Genomic DNA, 19,390 nt, shown 5'->3' with positions numbered 1-19,390 from the left:
ACTCGATGAAGAGGAATTTTCTACTTAGCTTGGGGCCAAAAAATAAAATAGCTCCAAAACTCTCTAAATTATAGTGATTATTTTAAGATCCCTTTGCACAGGCCACCCAGTAATAACTTCAATCTGTTAAGCTAAGCTAAATATATGCATGCAGGCACACATACACATGGACACACAAACACTATGCATATATCAGTGGCTCCTGAGGCAGGGGTCTGGTATCTGCCTGCAGTTGGAAGCAGCCCTTGATAAAAAATTTAGCTTATTTATATCACATTTATTTAATTCAGGTTCTGGAGAGCAAAGTATTTTTGAAAATTATAACTAAAATTGCCAGCAGATTCTAGGAAATGAATTTAGGTTTTAACGAGGGAAAAACTACCCTCTGAAAACTACGCTTTCTGGTCCTTCCACTGTTCAGGTATACTCTAACCTTGACTTTGTGCTGTGAATAAAAGGTTAGGTGAGGCTTAAGAAAAAAATAAATGTTAAGACTCCTTCCTATACCTCTTGTGAACTGACCTTCAGGCACAGCGGCTTCAGGGGTCAAAGGCCACTGGCTTTCAGGGGAACAACATCCACCCTTTCATTAATGACACCGATGCCAGTATGTTTCTCAGCCAGGCTTAAAGTCAGCACTCAATCTCATTCTCCTCCACCTAGGGGGAACAGCGACACCAGAAATCAGTTTACAATAGTTTCCCATGTGATTGCTTAGTTCAGCCTAAGCAGTAGCACATGTGTGTATGAACACAGACCTCTGGTGTTGCTGTCTGTTATGCCTTTAAATAAAAGACATACAAGGAGCAATGCTGTCCTAGCTCCCCCAACTGTCTTTGGCCTCCCTCATCGTCATATCCTGAATTCTTCAATTCTTTGTATCAGAAGCCAATGGTAAGATACTGTTAAAAAAAATTTACAACAAGCTTCAGCCACACTTATCTAACTGTTCTTAAGGTCACCAAATGCTACTAAACCCAATTGGTTCAGAAAGACAAAATATTAAAAGTAAAATCATCAACAAATGTTATCTTTTCTTTACAACCTGTAAGGGTTTTTAAAAGTCTGACATCAGAATTAAGTATTTGAGAATTCAGGATTGAACAAAACAGTGGGCAGCAGAGGGAACCATGCTCTGAAGATCATTTTGACCACAGTGTCAAAGTTTTATTTTAGTAATAATTATTTTAGGGTTACTACATGTACCCAAGGGAGAACACTTTGATTTTCAAGGAAAATACTTTTAATGTATTTTGAATAATTTATTTCATATAAGTAAAGGACAGCAAATTAAATCATCAAGAAGGTTTCCATTATAACCTTCCCTCCCTTCCAATGAAAATATAGTGCCCCCAGAAGAGTCTAATCCATATGAGCCTTCCTGGGAGTAATAATTACTACACCCTGGAATGCTCTCAGGAAGAACAGCAAGCAGGCTGAGAAACACACTGTCACTGTTACAACAACCTCCCTTTATGTTCAGTTTATAAATTTAACAATAAAAGTAGGTTAATTTAATTCACAGACTGAGGCTGTCCTTCAGCTTTATAATAAGCCCTTAAAACGTCAACAACAGAACTCTTGAGAGCTGGCAACTTTCAAAGCTGAAGGGAAATTCTGAGACTGCAATCTACCTCTGAGACTCTCAACCTTAAGTGTCTAACTTGACCCATTAAAGAAATAATCATAACTGCCTCTAACAATACCATGGTGAATAAACTCACCACCTCAGGCTGATTTTTAAGTTAATTACGTACAAATCACCACTTGTGGCTATGACTTTTGCCTCTCAAATTCAAATGAGAATCTTAAAAGTTTAGCAACAACAAACAGCATATTTTTGCAGAACAACTTAACACAGCTAAAATCACACTCATAAATGAAACTATAGTAAACTGCACATTACAAATCAATGACAAATTTTCTTGTGCAAAGTATATACTTTTTCACAATTTGTTGCTAATTCACAAACTCAACCAGATAACATGTACAAAAATAGAACAATGAATAGACAAAACAACCCTAACTTATTATAGAAGGGAAAGAGTGAAACAAGCAAACCTGTTGTGATCAGGACCCACTTGGGTGTACTTATATTCTCCTTGGATCTTTTCTTTTTGGAAATATTGATTCAGACGAGCCTTAGCATTTTCCAAGGTCCAGTTTCCGTGAAGCCCAGCATTTAAATCCACTTCTTCTGATTCTAGTGTCTGTTGAATCAATGATAATTAAATTTGGCTGCACTAATTTTATTTAGTTCAGTTATGCATATTTAAAGTACAGAAATTTATAACAATACCTTCTTTGTACCATCCTTTATAATGGAAAAGCTATTTTACTAGTCAAAACTGAGCCAGAATTAGTTTTTACTGAATCTCATGGCCCCAATGTACAAACAAGCTATTTGTTAATGTACTATATTTAAACTGTTACTAGGAAATCTCTGACAATTTTTTTTGTAGTTTTAACACTTTAAATATATTAAGTGGAAAAGTAAGCTGTCCTATCAAGACCTTTTCACTATGAGTGCTCATGAAATGAGGTTTACTGAGGTGACTACATTTCCAATAAAGCACTTGAGGAGACCTTTTATTACTACCAGGAAAAATACTGTTTTATTTCATATGTAACGCTAGTGACCAGATTTAATGGTTAGCCTAGGTTTATGGTATCTTGTGTGTACAAGCAGTCTCAACCACTTAAAACAATCATCAAATTACTAAGTTGCAAATATTTTAAATACTGCTGTGCACTAAGTCCTAAATCACATTCCTGGAGTTGAATATAGGGTGATAACCTTACCGCTTGCACTTCTTGCTCTTCCTTTCTTGAGTAATAATCCTTCAAGTTGGCTCCTCGATCCCAGGTGGGTCCAGGAACACCATAGCCAGAGGCCCCAACTCCAGAATTATTTTCTATTAAGGAAAGAAAATGCTTGTTCTCTTGATGAATCAAACTAAATATTTTAAAGGATGGTCCTAATTTAGTTTTTGGCACTCCATAATTAGAAATTGGAGGTTTCAATTATTTAGAAATGGACCCAAAATTTCCATGACTTATTTGAAAAGTGTTACATGACTGAAGTAGAGGTCAAAATTGCTAATTCCAAGGCTGGTATGCAGGCGAAAGCACTAGTAATGATCATAAGTGACTGACAATCCGTCATACATTATCAATGTAGCTTTGGTTTTCATTTGCTACATATGTAATAACTGATTAAATGATAAAACTGTTTCTTTGCTAAATATGATCTTGAAAGAAAGCTAACTGCTAGTGCTGATGACGGAAATAAGGAGAAGCTGAAAACATGTGAGAAAGTGATGAATGAGACAGTAACTAAAAACAGTAGTTACTATTAACTTTACTAAGTTTATTACAAGCTTTTAAAAAAATTTACTCCTCACAACAATCTTATAAAGTAATTACTACTGTTATTCTCGTTTCATATATACATGGATCTGAGATTTAAAGTAATTTGGCTAATATCCTAGTTAATCTACCCTACAGTGGACATTCCAATAGAAGTTTTGATAATATAACAAATTCAGCAATGGCTTGGATCCACAAGGTAAACAAGTCTATATAATATATTCGGTAGGAGTAAGTTAGAAACAAAAAGGGGAATAAATAAGACCCTTTAATCAAATGTTTTAGCCTATGCAAAATCTATCCAGAGATCAAAAATTAGTAAACGCTAATGACAGCAAGGATTTAAGCTGTACCACACTTTATAAGAGAAATTAAATGATCTGATGGTATCTGCAAATTTATGAAGGCCTTGGATTCTCTCGGCATTACAAGTTTACTGTAGCTATTTCTTTCTATACTATTGAGATGATGACCAAGCAAGACTGTGTATATCTTATTCTCAGTCATGTGGAAACATGCAAGTCCCTTACCTGCCTTGAGAGCCAGATGTGGAGGAAGTGGCCCTCCCATGGTTGTTGGTAAACCTCCACCAGTATTTGCTGTGTCAGGTATATCAGTAAGAGGGGATGGAGGAGGTGCTACCTGCAAGAGGAAAAGTCAAGGTAGTGTCAGTAATTTTACCTTCACAGGGACTAGTAAACTATTTTATACTTAAAAGAGGCCCTTGTGTCACCCCTCTTCTCCCCATAACATTAACATCTTTGTTTTCAGTGATTAAAAAATATGACATTCTCATTTCAGGAAGAAAAGAATAAGGGTAACAAAATTATCCATAATTCTCCATCTGGAGATTATATATACAATACGTACACAAATATAAAATGTTCCACAAAAAGAAGGAAAGGTTTATGCTGTATAGTTAATTGACTTTTTCAACTTAATATCTTTATACATATAATATTCAACATTCAAGAAGTATGTTAGGAGCCCTTTACATGGTAGACATTGTTCTGAGTACTGAGGATAAAACAACGAACAAAACAGACAAATGTTCTGTACTTGGAGAGCTATATTCAAATAGTTATATTCTAATTCTATATTCTGATAGATAGACAATAAATACATACATAATATGCCAAGTATGACATAATACTCTAGAAAAAAAAAGCAGAAAAGAAAAATAAGGACTGTGAGAGAGCACTATTTAAATAAAGCAAACAGTGAAAGCTGCATTCATTAGGTAACATCTGAGAAGAGATATGAAGCAAGTTATCCGGGAAAAGAGATTTCCAGAGAGAGAGAGGGAACATCAAGTTTCAAAACAAATGTAAAATATTTTATGTATGTCATCTATTTCTTTAAATACTGATCTACATGAATTTTTTTTTTCCTTTGGTGAGGAAGATTAGCCCTGAGCTAACATCTGTGCCAATCTTCCTCTATTTTGTATGTGGGTCACTGCCACAGTGTGGCTTGACTATTGGTGTAGGTCCATGCCCGGGATCCAACTCCATGAACCCAGGCCGTCAAAACACAACATGCCACACTTAACTACTACGCCATGGGGCTGGCCCCAGTCTACATGAGTTTTAATGACTTACTACTCCATTGTACGGATGTACTACATATAACTCAAGTAATAACATGTTCATGGACATTAGACTAGTCAATCTTAAATTATAAAACAATACTACCATAAACTCCCTGTATTTTGGCTTATTTCTTTCAGGAAAAATTCATAGGAGTGAAATTCCTGGGTTAAAAGGCATCAAACTTTTAAAAAGCACCTTAGTGCTCTACAGAAAGGTTGCTTACTTCCATACTTGCACCAGCACTATCTATGAGAATCTACTTCCCCACATCCTCTCCAATTCTGGGAAATATGGCATGCATCTTACATCTTTATCATAATATACTAGTTTCATTTTTTGTCATAGCAACCTATTATTTTAATTTACATTTTCTTTGTCCATTATTCTATCTGGACATTCACTGTTCTCATCAATTTCTAAGAATTTAACATTTCAGTGCCATTCACTCTTTGTCATACAAGTTACAAATAATTTTTGCTTGCCCTTTTCCTCTTAACTTTATTAATGATGCTTATTGCCCCCCCAAAATTTTGTTTTTGTTTCTGTAGTCAAATCTAGTTTCTGCCTGGTCATCCTGCATAAAATGGCCTTCAGTATCCTGAACCCTATTTGGCATTGTCTTCTAATATGTATTTTTTTTCATTTTGGAGCTAGTATTATGAAAACTACTTTTAACTTTCTCAAATTCTTCTTAGCTATTCTTCAGTAATAACTTTTCCCAATTAACTTTTTAATCTAATTTATCAAATAATATATTAAATTTATATAATTGACTCAGGGAGAACTGACTTCCTTATAATGAACTGATTGACACCTTATTATATAACCTTTCATCCAGAAACATGGTATGGCTCTACATTTCATCAAGTCTTCTATCTGGTGAGACAATTCTCCATGGATATGTTGTGTTTCTCCAAGTCCTGTTTAACCATCTTTTCAAGGATGTTTAAAAAGCAAATAACCTTGCAAGACAGAGATAATATCTTCCTCCAGGGTAGGAGGCAGACTGTTTCCCAAGGAGGATAATAAAGACAGGTGGCAGGTTTGCCAGCATCCTCCTTTTAAGACTAGGGTTTTCCTAAGCTCAAAGTACCTCAGTTGTGATACAGACCCACTGTGTCCTCAGCATTTTTCATCCCTTTGCTACTTTCTCAATTTATCATTTTAGTTTTGCCAATATATACACTAGCATTTCTAATGCTAGGTGGACTGGTACATTGTGAACTGACGTCTTTTCTGCTTTCTTCCTTAAAGTTGATTTTGCTACTAGTTTTGCTACTATTTTATTTTGTACTTCATTTGCCTGCTATAGCTTTATTCATGTCTTTATTTTCAATCTTCCTCACTGAAAGATTTATTATTTTATACCAATAGCATATGGCTTGAGGCACCGTGCTCCTCCAAGGGCAGGGCTGTGGAGATGAAGTACAGCCTACTCTGGGAAGAGCCTAACAGCCAGGTCCCACGAAAAAACCAGTAGGCAGCACTGGTACCACAATGTTTACTTTTCCTCTTTCTACCACTTTGCCCACTCTAGGGCCACAATTATGCTCTACCTCACTCTCTATCTATATCAACTTAAAAAACTTCTTCCTTAAGACTTGAGGAAGTAAACAACTTCCTATTTTCCAGTGATGAGAAGTGCTATGAATTGGATGCTCTGTCTCCCCAAAATTCATATATTGAAATCCTAACCTCCAGGGCTGGCCCGGTGGCGTAGCAGTTAAGCGCACACGTTCCACCTCAGTGGCCCAGGGTTCGCCGGTTTAGATCCCGGGTATGGACATGGCACTGCTTGGCAAAAGCCATGCTGTGGTAGGCATCCCGCGTATAAAGTGGAGGAAGATGGGCATGGATGTTAGCTCAGGGCCAGTCTTCCTCGGCAAAGAGAGGAGGATTGGCAGTAGTTAGCTCAGAGCTAATCTTCCTCAAAAAAATTAAATAAAGAAAAATAAAGAAATCCTAACCTCCAATATGATACTATTAGGAGGTGGGGCCTTTGGGAGGTGATTAGGTCATGAGGGCGGCACCCTCATGAATGGATTAGTGCCCTTATAAAAAAGACCACAGAGAGCTCTCTGGATTTTCCACCACGTGAGGATATAGCAAGACAGACTTGTATGAACCAGGAAGTGGGCCCTCACCAGACAGTGAATCAGCTAGAGCCTTGATCTTACACTTCCCAGCCTCTAGAAGTGTGAGAAATAAGTTTTGGTTATTTATAAGCCACCAGTCTACAGTACTTTGTTACAGTAGCTCAAACTAAGACAGGGAGGATTTTCTTTTTTACATTTCTTGATCAATTAAGATAAAAGTGGAAGGAAAGAGTGTATTAAAAGTGTGTCATGGTGTATAACCTTGGCTCTGCTTAAAGAAGAAGGTTTAATGACATGACAAAATGTTTATTATATTTTAAAAAAGCAGGTTATAAAACATACATACAATATATATTCTATCATGTTAAAATACACATTTAAATACTTAAACATTTAAATAGTAGATTTCAGCAACACTGGCAATATATTTGACTTCTTTATAATTTTTATGTTGCCCCAAATTTCTACAATGAACATGTATTTAAATGCTGTAAAATTGATTTTTTTAGTTCTAGAAGGAATTATATATAGTCAGTAAAACATGAACTAGTGAAAAGTGAAGAACAGGCAATTCTAAGGAGGAAATTAGAAATAGTTAACATTGAGAAGTGTTCCAATTATTAACTAAAGAAATGCATAATATTAAAACAAACTATCATTTTCTCTCTTAAATTGACAAATAATTTTTTAAAGACTACCAAAACTAGTAAATCTATTGATATAGATACACTGAAATATAAAATTATTCAAGTATTCTCAAAATCTTGCAATATTACATTAAGAATTCATACTATTCAATATATACTTACTGACAGATTGATGTGACCAACCCCCCCCAACACAAGTGACGAAACAGGTTCACTATTTCAAAGGGCATATTGTTTCTATGAATAAATCAAACAAAATCCCCATAAAAACCAAAAACGTTTTCATCTAACAGAAGGAAGCAAAGCCAGAAAAACTGCTTAGTATATATAATTTAAAAATTCAAGTTTTAAGAAAGGAGAAGAGTTGTATAAGGAAGTCTCATGAATTCTCACTGTAGTCTTACTTTTGAAAGCCTGTTAGATTAAAGTTGATCTATCGAAACAAAAGGTCTTGTTCAAGATGAAGAAATATATATAGCTCCCTGTCAAGTAGTAATAAAAGATTAATCATGTTTTAGTCTAAGTAAAAGTCAAGAACTGATGAATTCATTACAAAAAAGATACAATTTCCAATACCTAACAGAATGTGAAGCTTACAGAATAGTATGAACAAAGGATGCGATAATTATGGTATGCAAGACTTACATTTAAGGGTATAGGGCCAAACCCTACTGAGTGAGGGGAAGATGAAAAATAAAATTAAGGAACAGTCAGAAAGACAGGAAGATAATCAAGAAAACTGGGTGCTAGAAAAAACAAAGAAACAGTGTGTTGAGATGAAAGATGTGAACAATAAAGCTGGAACACTGATGGGGGGGAAGGGAGGGTGTTCAATTTACATTAAGAACACCTTTTGTTTTGGTATAGAAGAAAACACATCACAAACAAATGCAAAGAAGATAACGACTAAGAATCCAATAGAAAAACGGGTAAGACATATGGAACAAGTTCATTGAAAAAGAAATGCAGATGGCCTTTAAATGTCAAAAGATCTTCAACTTCACTTACAGTAAGAGAAAGGCAAATAAAAGAGACACTGAGATATCTACCACAGATTGACAAAAATATGCCAATGGTGAGGTTGTAGACCAAGGTTGCTCTTTGACACTACTGACATTTTGGCTAGTTAATTCTATGTTGTAGAGGACTGTTCTGAACATCCTAGGATGTTCAGCAGCATCCCCGGCCTCTAGCCACTAGATGCCAGCAGCACACTTCCTCCCCCTCAAGTCCTGAGAGTCAAAAACACATCCAGGCATTGCCAAACACCCCCAGGAAGGTAAATTCGCCCCTGTTGAGAACCACTGCTTTTCGCAATGCAAATAATACAACTCCTATGGAGAGAGAAATGTAACAGCTTGCCAAATCACATACGCATATATCCTTTAACCTAGCAATCTTATTTCAAGCAATCTTTCCCACAGACAAAGAAAAATACATATGCATAAGGCTATTCATTTCAGCATTATTTGTAACAGTAAAAGGAAAAAAACCAAAGAAACAAATGTCCATCAACAGAGGCTGGTTGAGTAACCTATGGTACTATGCAAGTAAAAAACACGGTAGGTGGAGAAAAAGAAAAATATGTACAATAAGATAGTGTTAGCATAAGAAATGAGAGCTGGGGTAAAGGATATTAATATATATACATAATTTGCTTATAGTTAGAAAAAGGAATATTGATCAAAAATTAAAAAACAAAAAACTGGAAGATGTGAAAAAGGATGGAAGAGGCAGGACAGAGGCCAGATTTTTCTAAATATACTTATTTTACTGATTTAAAGTCAAATCTATGTAAACGTTTTATATAATTATCTGATTTTAAAAAGGTGATCCTTGATGTTCCTCTGCTGCAGATGCTGTCACGCTGTGACCTGTACCGAATCACAGGAACGATGCCGGGGGACCCAGGAAACTCAGAAATGGCAAAAGAACTCGTGAAATCAATGGACTGAAGTTCTCCATTACATTTTTCATTTTAGATCAATTTTTCTAAGTGCATGTCCCTAGAGAACATTGAAATTAAAAAACACCTGGGCTGGCCCAGTGGTGTAGTGACTAAGTTTGGCATGTGCCACTTTGGCAGCTGGGGTTTGTGGGTTTGGATCGCAGACATGTACATACACCCACTCATCAGCCATGCTGTGGTAGTGACCCACACACAAAAGAGAGGAAGATTGGCACAGATGTTACCTCAGGGCCAATCTTACTCACAAAAAAAAAAAAAAAAACCAAAAAACAAACAAAACCTCAGGAATCAATCTGAGCCAAAAATGAGACAACTTAAACATCTAGCCAAAAATGAGACAATTTAAACATCAAAAAGAAGACAACAAATGAATCAAAATACATTACATATTTGAATCAATGAGTTCCTGATGATTCTGGAAAAAAATAAAACTAGTGATGACCTTTGGAAAGTGCTAGGAACCACTTTATTATTTTTTTAAATTGTTAAAATAAAGGGAAAGAATCAAACATTTATCTTGCTTGTCCTGTATAAATTATACCTCAGGGTGACTAAATTATTGATAAGGAAAGGTTTAATGTTATAAAAGCATTCCAGCTAAAAATCAAAAGAATCTGCTAACAAAATAATAAATCTACACAATGATCACCAGTGGCTGCTAACATCATGTGCCTCCTCCTAATGGAAGTATAGAACATTACCTTTGGTGATTTCTCGTTCCTGCCCCTCCACTCCAATCAAATCGGAATCTGATCAAGTCTCTAGATCTAACTACCAATTACGGGAAATGGAGAGGCAGGGAAACATGTTTCATAATACCACAGCAATGTAATCTGCAAAATCCAAACTGTGGGAAACTAAATGATGTGCTTTCTTCAACAAACTGCAAAGAAAAATGAGAGAGAAAGCAAGAGGAAGAGAGAATCTAGTAATTAAAAGATTAAGAGATATCAATCAACAACAGAATATGGACATCATTTAGAGCATGATTTAAACAAACTAAAAAATAGATTTATGAAACAATCAGGAAAATCTGAATACTAATTGGCTATGCTGGGGCCCAGGACAGGCCGCCCCAACACATTCATATAGAACGGCATACTGATTATTTTCAATTAAAGTCACTTCAGAAATAGCCAGTACAAGAAGGGCACTCTGACCCTTCTCTGTCTCTCTGAATGCAGGAAATAAATCTCACACGTTAAAGGTGTTGTCCCTGCATCCTTATCACCTGAGCTAGGGAATTCGGGGCTGAAGCCTGTATAAACAAACCTTTTACTAATTTACCACTTCAAGCCTAAACTCTGCTTAAATTCTTCACTAACTATGTACCCTAAACCTAAGTTTTTTTGTCCTGTCAATTCCTCATGAACTTATGGTTTCTTTGTGTAAAATATATGTGAACTGCCTGCTTTGTTCACTCTTGGAGCATCATTTTTATGATCTCCCATATGTACGCATTAAATTGACTTTTCTCTTGTTAATTTAGTCTTGCATCAATTTCATTATTAGTCCAGCCACAGGAACTCAGGAGAGGTGGAAGGGGGAAATTTCCCCCTCCTTGAGAGATATTTGAGGACATTATATGTTTTTTCTGTTTTGTTTTAGGTTTGATAATGGAATTATTATGCCTTTAAAAAGGATTATCTTTGAGAGATACAAACTGACATAGTAACAGACAAAAGATAGGATGTCTGGGATTTGCTTCAAAGTAATCTAGAAGGAAGGAGGTAGACAGAACTTGGAGATGAATCATAACTGGTCATGTTGAAAAGTGTTGCAACTGCACTATGGAAACACTGGGGTTCATGATATTATTCTTACTTTTATACATATTTAAAATTATCTACAATAAAAAGTTTTAAAAGTATCCTTTTCATTTAGAAACGGGTCACTTTTGGCAAGTGCGTTTTGTGGAGTGAAAGGTTAAGTGCTAGATGAAGTAAGTGACATGAACAAGAGTTTGGCGGAGACAGGGAGGTAAGATAAAGATGATAGTTAAAAGTAGAGATTGGCTTGTAATATGATTTCTTCCCAAATACATCCACTTATCATTCATTCATTCATTAAACCAAAAAACATTTACATGCCTGCTATACAGACCAGGAACTATTCTAGATGCTGGGAACAGTATAATGAACTAAAATGAGACAAAAATCCCTGCTCTCATGAAATATGAGGATCTAGGGGGAAAAATTAGGTTAGAAGAAGGTTTTTCAATCTCAATACAACTGACATTTTGGGCTGGATAATCCTTTGTTGTAGGAAGCTGTCCTGCGCATTGTAGGGTTTATAACATCCCCAGCCTCCACCTCCCAGATGTCAGTGTTACCACCACCCCTTTCCAGTTGTAACAACAAAAATGTCTCCATGCACTGCCGAGTATCTGTGGCAGATACAATCACCTCCAACTGAGAGGTTAGAAGTTAGTCAGTGCTATGGAAAAAATGAAACAGTGAAAAGAAATAAAAAGTACCAAGGTGAAGGTAGCAGTGGATTTGCAATTTTAAATAGGATGGCTGGGGAAGAGTGCTCAAGGCACAAAGAATAGTTAAGTACAAAAGTCTTGAGGCAGAAAAGGACTGGCATATTTGAGGAATGTAAGGAGGCCTGTGTAGCAGGAACAAAGGAAGTGAGGGAGAAAGCAGGAAATGCATAGTTAGAGCATTTAATGGGAAAGATCTGAACGTGTTAAAATGCTAATAAGAAAAAGACAACAGGGTATTGTTTCTGATATGGCCAAGTAAGCTCCTACTAGACTGACTCCTCCAGCAAATAACCAACATGAGCTCTAGGGAAAAAAAAAACACAACCCTCTCACCTCCCACCCTGTCCCGCCCCGCCCCAAAGACCCCCACAACTATATGCAGGCACTGAAAAATAAACAAAAGCTGTCAGATTCTCGAGGGAACTTGAAATGAGAAAGCAAGGAATCGCAAGAGTGTAATTCCTGTTTATTATGGCTTTTAGCTTAAAGGAAACCATGTGAGGTAGCTAAATCTCCAATAGAAAACTCAGTCTTTCTGGCCTGAAGAATCAGAGGGTAAAAGTTTGGGAAAACCAAAGCTGCAAGAAGTGAGGAGGGAATCCTGTAAAGGAAAGGAAGAACCTCAAATTCTGTGTATAAACTCTGCCCAAATCTCTGGCTAACCCTTGAACTACACATATACAGGACAGACTCCAAGCCAGCTAGCAAAGGATCAGAAACTGAAGTGAGATTTGAGCTGTTACTCAAAAGATAGTGTTTGCGGTTTGAGCCCAACCAAATTAATTGCTTGACACCAAAACAACAAAAGCAATACTTTTTTAAGAAATATAATTTAGAGTCTCTACAACATAATATTCACAATTACCCAGGACATAAACCAAAATTACTTTACATACAGGAAAAGGCGATCTAATCTCAAGCGAAAATACAATCAAGAGAGCCCAACTTTGAGATGGCCCAAAGGTTAGAATTGGTAGCCAAGGATGTTAAAAGCAGCTATTATAACTATGAACAATGACATCAAGGAAATTCACATTCATATTATGAGCACATGATTATAATGAATGAAAGGTAAGAAATGTCACCAGAGAAATAAAATCTGAAAAAAAAAAAAAAAGCTGAAAATTCTAGAAACAAAAAACAGAATCTGAAATAAAAAATTCACTGGATAGGCTTAACAACAAATGGAAGTGACAGAGAAAACAATCAGTGGATTGAAGATAATCAACAGAAATCACCCAATCTGAAGAACAGAGAGAAAGTAGGAAAAAAAGAAGAAAACCTCAGGGACCTTTGGGATAATGTCAGAAGGTTTAACATATATGTTAACATACAAACCCCAGGAGAAAAAATGAGGCTGCAGATACAATAGCCAAAGTTTCCCAAATTTGTGAAAGACATAAATTTACAGACTAAGAATCTTAGTAAACCCCAAGCAGCATTAAGTACAAAGAAAACCATATGTACTCACATTACAGTCAAACTGCTGTAAATCAAAGATAAGAAAAAAATGAAAGCAACCAAAGAAAACAACACATTACTTATAGAGGAAAATAATTTGACTATAGTTGACTTCTCATTAGACAATAAAGTAATAATGGAACATTATCTTTAAGGTGCTGAGAGAAGGAAACTGGCAACGCAGAATTCTATATCCAGTGAAAATATTCAAGAAAAAAGGTAAAATAAAAAACATTTCACATAAAAGAAAATTAAAGAGAATCTGCTAAGAGCAGATCTATACTACAAAAGAGGAAAAGGCTAAAAGATACAGAATAGGTCGTAACAGATGGAGCAAATGGCAATGGTTTCAAATATTTGAAAGATATTTGCAACATTCTTTTCAAAGAATCTTCAAGATCATCTTGTCCAATCCCTTCACTTTACAGATGTGCAAACCAAAATAATCAAAATCCTATAATCTTTTAGTGGTACAATCTACTAGAAAGTAAGTCTCTTGACTTCTGGGTCAAAGCAATGGAAGAAATACAGGTGTATCTCATTTTATTGCATTTTTTAAAAAGACCCCCCCACCAGCAAAAAGCTTACAACTTGCTGAAGGCTTGGACAATGGTTAGCATTTTTTAGCAATCAAGGTTTTTTTAGTTAATGTATTTATTGTTTTTCAAGACACGATGCTATTGCATACTGAACAGACTACAATACAGTATAAACATAACTTTTATATGCACTGAGAAACCAAAAAATTTGTGTGACATGCTTTATTTCAATGTTTGCTTCATCAGGGTGGTCTGGAACCGAACCTGCAGTATCTTTGAGCTATGCCTATAAAACATTTTTACCTTTATAAACAAGTCAGAATATAAAAACTCAGTGAAAATAGTTAAAACCGACACAGATATCATTCCTGAAGGTTTTATGAAAACTGAATCTTTCATTTAAGTTACCTAAGGAATTTACTTAAGTCATAATGTACATCTTTTTATAATGACAATCCCTCTATTTTTGTGAAAATTCAAATTTTCATCTTTTAATTAAATGAGAAATAAAACATTTCTTAAAAACAGTACTAGAGAGGGGGCTCTGTTGCATATTTACATAATATAATTAAAGCTAATAAAAAACACAATAATGATATTCCATTGCACAAAATACTATTTTCTCCCTGCTACCTAAGTGTCAATGGGAGCAAACAGTGTCTTAAATTGTTCCTGACTTTTATATGTATGGGCCACTATGTATGCATCACCATACATAGTGGGTTGGCATAACCTTATACATCTCAAGTGCTTAGCCATAAGTACTTACCCCAATAGCTGGGACTTCTTCACTCTTTACTTCATTTATTCGAACCAAATAGTTAACAAAGTCTCTGGCAGCATTGCTCTGTGCATCTTTTTTATTGGTGGAATTGCCCATGCCAGTGTAATTATATCCTTCCACTCGAACCTTTAACAGACAAGGAAAAAATGTATTGAGATTGACCTGGGTAATCCTGGGATTTAAAAAGTTCATAATTCAATAGTCCATTAAGGGATAACAGTTAACTGTTGGAGACATACTCTATAAACACACTGAAAATAACACACCTATGAGACTTCACAGGCTAGCTTATGAAAAAGCTTGAATCATGCTGTCCCTCGATAAACTAATCCAAAAAGAAGAATATTAACTTATGTGGCTTAGATATTCTCTTCTCACGTAACAGAATGTTTCACATTAAAATCCAATTTCATAAGATCCAAGAACAAGCTCTCCATTTGTATTTATTTTAAGCACTTCAACTTGAAGCGATCAAGAACTGCTCTACTTTCTACAGGAGTCAGTAGAAGTGCAAACAGCAGATGCAACTTTTCTAATCTGCACTGCTGGTAGGTATGGAAGCTGAGGAAGATGCATGTTCTAATTAGAACAATCTACCTATCAGATTGTTCTAAAAGTAATGTTCACTTGAAAATGATTTATAATGAAACAACAGCAGGCAAATCACAATAAAGAGCATTCTCTAACATGCAACACTTTAACATTTCCAAATAGAAAATGTTCTTTTAACACCAAAACAAGCCTCAAAAATCACATAAATGTAAACGTTATTCTTTATTACCTCACACGTGAATTTCTGCCTGTTTTTGTTCCCCACTGCTCTAATTTCATAGGATGGGGTCATCTTCCTTTTGCCACACCAGGCATACAGAAAATTTTTAACATCACCCATGATTCAAGTGCCTTCTTCAGACCTAAGAAAACAAAAGTTAGTTAAAAACAGCATTATTGGGGCCAACCCGAAGGTACAGCGGTTAAGTTTGCACGCTCTGCTTTGGGTGCCCGAGGTTTGGACTGTGGGCACAGACCTACAGACCACTCATCAAACCACGCTGTGGAGGCGTCCCACATACAAAATAGAGCAAGATTGGCATGGTTAGCTCGGGTCAATCTTCCTTACCAAAAAAATCCAAAACAAACAAAAATCCAGCATTATTTATAAGAGCAAGTATTGGAAATTAACAATCTGGAAATAACCAATAATTGGAATTTACTGAAAATCTAAGTTAAGTACAGGATAGTCTATCATGCTGCTATTAAAATTGCCTATGAGGAAATTTTAGACATGATTGGAAAGTCATGGCACATTAAAAGAAAAACTGTAAGATTTGAATTACATAAAAAGCATATATGCATAAATCAAGACTAGAAAGAAATAGCCCCCAAAATGGTTATCTTTGGGTGATTATGAGTGATTTTTATCTTTTTGTAAAAAATATTTTATGTAATGTGTCCCCCTACCCCGCCCCATTTTTGTTTTTAGAATAGGCAGCTTATGTGTTTTAACTCAGTTCTCACAATGGTAGATAACATTATATGGTAGATACTATTATCATCTTTTACAGAGGAAGAAACTAGGGCATAGAAAGTTTAAGTAACTTTTTTCCAAGTCACCCACCATGGAGGCCTAAATTCAAATCCAAGTTACTACATTATGAAATGGTTACCAATCATTTTGTGCATAAACTCAATAGTTTATTCTCATTCCGATCACGTCTCCTTGGTAGACTGTCCTTAAAGTTGCAGGTTATATATTATATTAAGTCCAAATGTATTAAATATTCAGTACTTGAACCGAAAACAGTAATGTTAAATATTCTGTACCAATCTCTCCTTTATGTTTTATCATTAAAACTTGAGGATATTAGGTTTTGTAGAAGCGCAACATAGTTGGCATTCTCCCTCTACTCCAATTATAAGATACCAAAACATACGGAACCCATGAATCTAAGTCTAAATTATAAACAAGGTATCTGAGATCAAATTTAGAACCAATGAAAATATGTTATGAATTTAGTTTGCTGTGAGAAGAAACCCCATTACTAACATTAAACTTTGGTCTTCTGTTAATGTTTAGTGCATTCTGTTAGCACATAAGTCTAATGTCATCACACTGGACCCCCTAGTATAAACTTGTTAATAAGTCTATTCCGTAGTCACGGGCTAACCCTGGGGACATCCTATTAACTGAAAAATTATGGAAAGCTGAAGATGTCTATATATAAACTCCCCCCCGAATAATTAATTCAAAAAACAAGTCCTCAGGATGAATGAGTATCATGACATATGAAGGACTACACTATCAAATTCCCTCCTCCCTAGTTTCACCTAACTGTAATACTCAATATCAACTGTATGCCAATGATTCCCAAGTATATATATGTTGAAAATTCAATCTTCTCTCTTCAAATTTCGAAATAAAGTTCATCCAGAGGCAGCCTCCTGGCATAGTGGTTATTAAATTCAGGGCATTTCCTTCAGAGGCCCTGGGGTTTGGGGGTTTGAGGGTTCAGATGCCGGGCTGGGACCTACCCACTTATCAGCCACGCTGTGGTAGCCACCCACATGTAAAGTAGAAGACTGGCACAGACGTTAGCTCAGGGTTAATCTTCTTCAGCAAAAAAAAAATTAAAAAATTAAAAAAATATCACGTTCATCCAACTGCAGCAGTAACATACCCAGGTGAATACTAACGTGGCATCTCAGTCAAAACAGAATTTTAAATTTCTTCCCAAACCTGTTCCTCCTCCTCCTAATCCCCTGTGTTCCTATCTCCTTAAACGGCACCACCATCCACTCACGTCACAATTTGGGAGTCATCCACTCCTTCAAGATCCTCCATAGCGATCCCGTGTGGAGCCCTTCCTACGTGCCAGGCAGTAAGAATCCTTACAGGATCATCTACGCGAACTATTTTACATAACCCTTACAACAACTATATAAATAAGCATTATCGTCATCTCCTTTTCACAGGTGAGTAAACTGAGACAAAGAACAACTTGCCCAAAGGACAGAGCTCTACGTGGGGGGGGACTCAGAATTCCAAACCGGGTAATCCGACTGCTAATCTACTACGCAATTCTCCCTCCAAAACACGTCAGTAACCCATTCGCTTCTCTCCATCTCCCCGGCCACCGCTACTGCACACCTGGAGGACTCCAATAACGTCCTAAGTGATTTCCCCGTTTCCACTCTGGCCACCCTAAAATCCATTCTCCTCTTAAATCCATCTCGCCACACTCCAGTCACATGGCCGCCTTTCAGCGCTCACTAATCCCTGCTGCCTCTGCAGTTCAGCTTTCCCTCCGCATCCTCACAGCTGACGCACCCTCGGTCTGAAGGCCGAGATCCCAGCCCACAGGGCTACCTCTTCGGAAACGCCACCCCTTTCCATCCCATCTAAAGCAGCTCTCTCCCTCTCCCTCTGTAACTCCTCTTTCCCGAAACCCGCAGGCATTTGTTTTCCTGGAGTCCCCCTCCCCCACCAGGCCCGCGACCTCCGCGAGGGAAGGGGAGGGACTGCGCCTAACGTGTGCACCGCTCCGTCCACAGCGCCCGCGGGGCAGCGCCCCGTATTTACGGCCTGAACGAATGAATGAAAGGCCCTGGGCGCGTCCGCGTCACGGCGGGCTCCCCACCAGACCATTCACCCCCTTTCGATCGGCGGCGACAGCGCCACCGCCGCACGAAGGTCGGAGGAGAAAGTGGGGTTTGTCTGCTTCGGACACAGGACTGGGGATGGCCGGGAGAAGGAGTGGGGGCCACAACGCTGCTCCCAGCAGCGCCAGCGCCGTGCAGCTAGAGGCTCCCAACCCGCAATCCGGGAACCCGGCGGGCGGCTCCCCTTCCCCCACCCGTCGCCGCGCTCCGCAACAAAGCCCGGCTGCAGGGCCGCGGGGCTCCACGCCGCCCCAACGGGTGGCGAAGACGCCTTGCTCTTACCGGCCTCCGCTTCCCGGTGCCGGAGAGCACAGCTCTCTCCAGGCGGCCCTTGACGCCGGCCTTCCTCACAAACACCCGGCAAACGCGCCGCAACTAGCGTGGAGGCGGCGACGAAATGGCTCCGACCGCGGCGCCAGAGGGGCGGGGTCAGTGGTCGTACGCATGCGCAGGAAGCCAGCCCGGCCCGAGGGCGTCCCGCGGGAGGGGCGGGGCCGCCGCAACCTCGCGATGGGAAGCGTCCCGTCGCCTGGGAGATCGGCTGACCCTTGCCCGCCGCTCCCTAGGCCGGCTTTTTCCCGTCGTGGCCTAGCTGCTTTGGAACATTTTGGGTAGTTTTGATGATGCAAAATGTTTCGCACCTTCTGTTATAGGGACAGATGAGGTTCTTTGAAGCCAGAACTGGAAATCTAGAGTGCTAGCTTCATAGGGTTGTTGAGATGATTGAGATGGCACGTGAAGGGGCTTAGCACAGTACCTGGCACATGATAAATGTTCAATAGGTG

General features: G+C 37.8%; 1 protein-coding gene across 2 annotated transcripts in view; it reads right to left on the bottom strand.

The window, feature by feature from the left end:
* DHX9 (DExH-box helicase 9) overlaps positions 1 to 19,068 on the bottom strand; it is a 48,004-nt gene extending 28,936 nt beyond the window's left edge. The window contains exons 1-6 of one of the 2 annotated variants that reach the window (XM_005609775.4): positions 18,888 to 19,068; positions 15,727 to 15,859; positions 14,931 to 15,071; positions 3,900 to 4,011; positions 2,803 to 2,915; positions 2,062 to 2,210 (exon numbers count right to left, since the gene is read on the bottom strand). In XM_005609775.4, coding sequence (XP_005609832.1) covers positions 2,062 to 2,210; positions 2,803 to 2,915; positions 3,900 to 4,011; positions 14,931 to 15,071; positions 15,727 to 15,837 — 626 coding nt within the window. In that variant the 5' untranslated portion in view covers positions 15,838 to 15,859; positions 18,888 to 19,068. Of the gene's footprint in view, positions 1 to 522; positions 660 to 2,061; positions 2,211 to 2,802; positions 2,916 to 3,899; positions 4,012 to 14,930; positions 15,072 to 15,726; positions 15,860 to 18,887 lie in introns of those variants that run through there. The other variant, XM_005609776.4, reaches the window with a different exon arrangement.
* Between the last annotated feature and the right edge of the window lie 322 nt (positions 19,069 to 19,390).

Source organism: Equus caballus, chromosome 5 (assembly GCF_041296265.1).
Source record: "Equus caballus isolate H_3958 breed thoroughbred chromosome 5, TB-T2T, whole genome shotgun sequence".
Lineage (NCBI taxonomy): Eukaryota > Metazoa > Chordata > Mammalia > Perissodactyla > Equidae > Equus > Equus caballus.
Note: the sequence above shows the minus strand (reverse complement) of the source record. Positions and strands in the feature narration are given on the sequence as shown.